General features: G+C 52.9%; 1 protein-coding gene across 1 annotated transcript in view; it reads left to right on the top strand.

The window, feature by feature from the left end:
• Window positions 1–240, top strand: part of EMH_0014190 (uncharacterized protein) — a gene marked incomplete at both ends in the record, with an annotated part of 660 nt that extends 420 nt beyond the window's left edge. The window contains one exon of the mRNA XM_013500023.1: window positions 3–240. Coding sequence (XP_013355477.1) covers window positions 3–240 — 238 coding nt within the window. The remainder of the gene's footprint in view (window positions 1–2) is intronic.
• Between the last annotated feature and the right edge of the window lie 323 nt (window positions 241–563).

Raw genomic sequence — 563 nt, 5'->3', positions numbered from 1 at the left:
CAGCAACAGCAGCAACAACAGCAACAGCAGCAACAGCAGCAACAACAGCAGCACCAACCGCAACCGCAACCGCAACAGCAACATCAGCAACAGCAACAGCAACATCAGCAACAGCAACAGCAACATCAGCAACAGCAACAGCAACATCAGCAACAGCAACAGCAACAGCAGCAGCAGCAGGAGCAGCAGCAGCAGCAGCAGCAGCAGCAGCAGCAGCAGCAGCAGCAGCACATACCTTGATAGAGTATTCATGGGGCTCTAAGACGGGGTAAAGCATAGAGTAGGAGACGCCGTAAGCAGCAGCATCTTCTGGTGTCACTGCTGTCTCCGTTTCTGTATTTATTTTATTATTATCTTCATTTTTATTGTTGTTGTTTTTCTCGCTATTGTTTGCTGCTGCTGCTGCTGCTGCTGCTGGTGCTGCTGCTGCTGCTGGGGGGGGTGGTGGTGCTGCTGCTGTATTAACTGGCTCCTCGGGGAGGGGCGGACAGTTCTCATTCTCTTCTGCTGCTGCTGCTGCTTCTGCTGCTGCTGCTGCTGCTGCTGCTGCTGCTATTGCTGCT

The sequence above is a fragment of the Eimeria mitis genome, genomic scaffold (genome assembly GCF_000499745.2).
Source record: "Eimeria mitis Houghton genomic scaffold, Emh_scaff493, whole genome shotgun sequence".
Taxonomy (NCBI): Eukaryota; Apicomplexa; class Conoidasida; order Eucoccidiorida; family Eimeriidae; genus Eimeria; species Eimeria mitis.
This window is presented reverse-complemented; position numbering and strand designations above follow the sequence as displayed.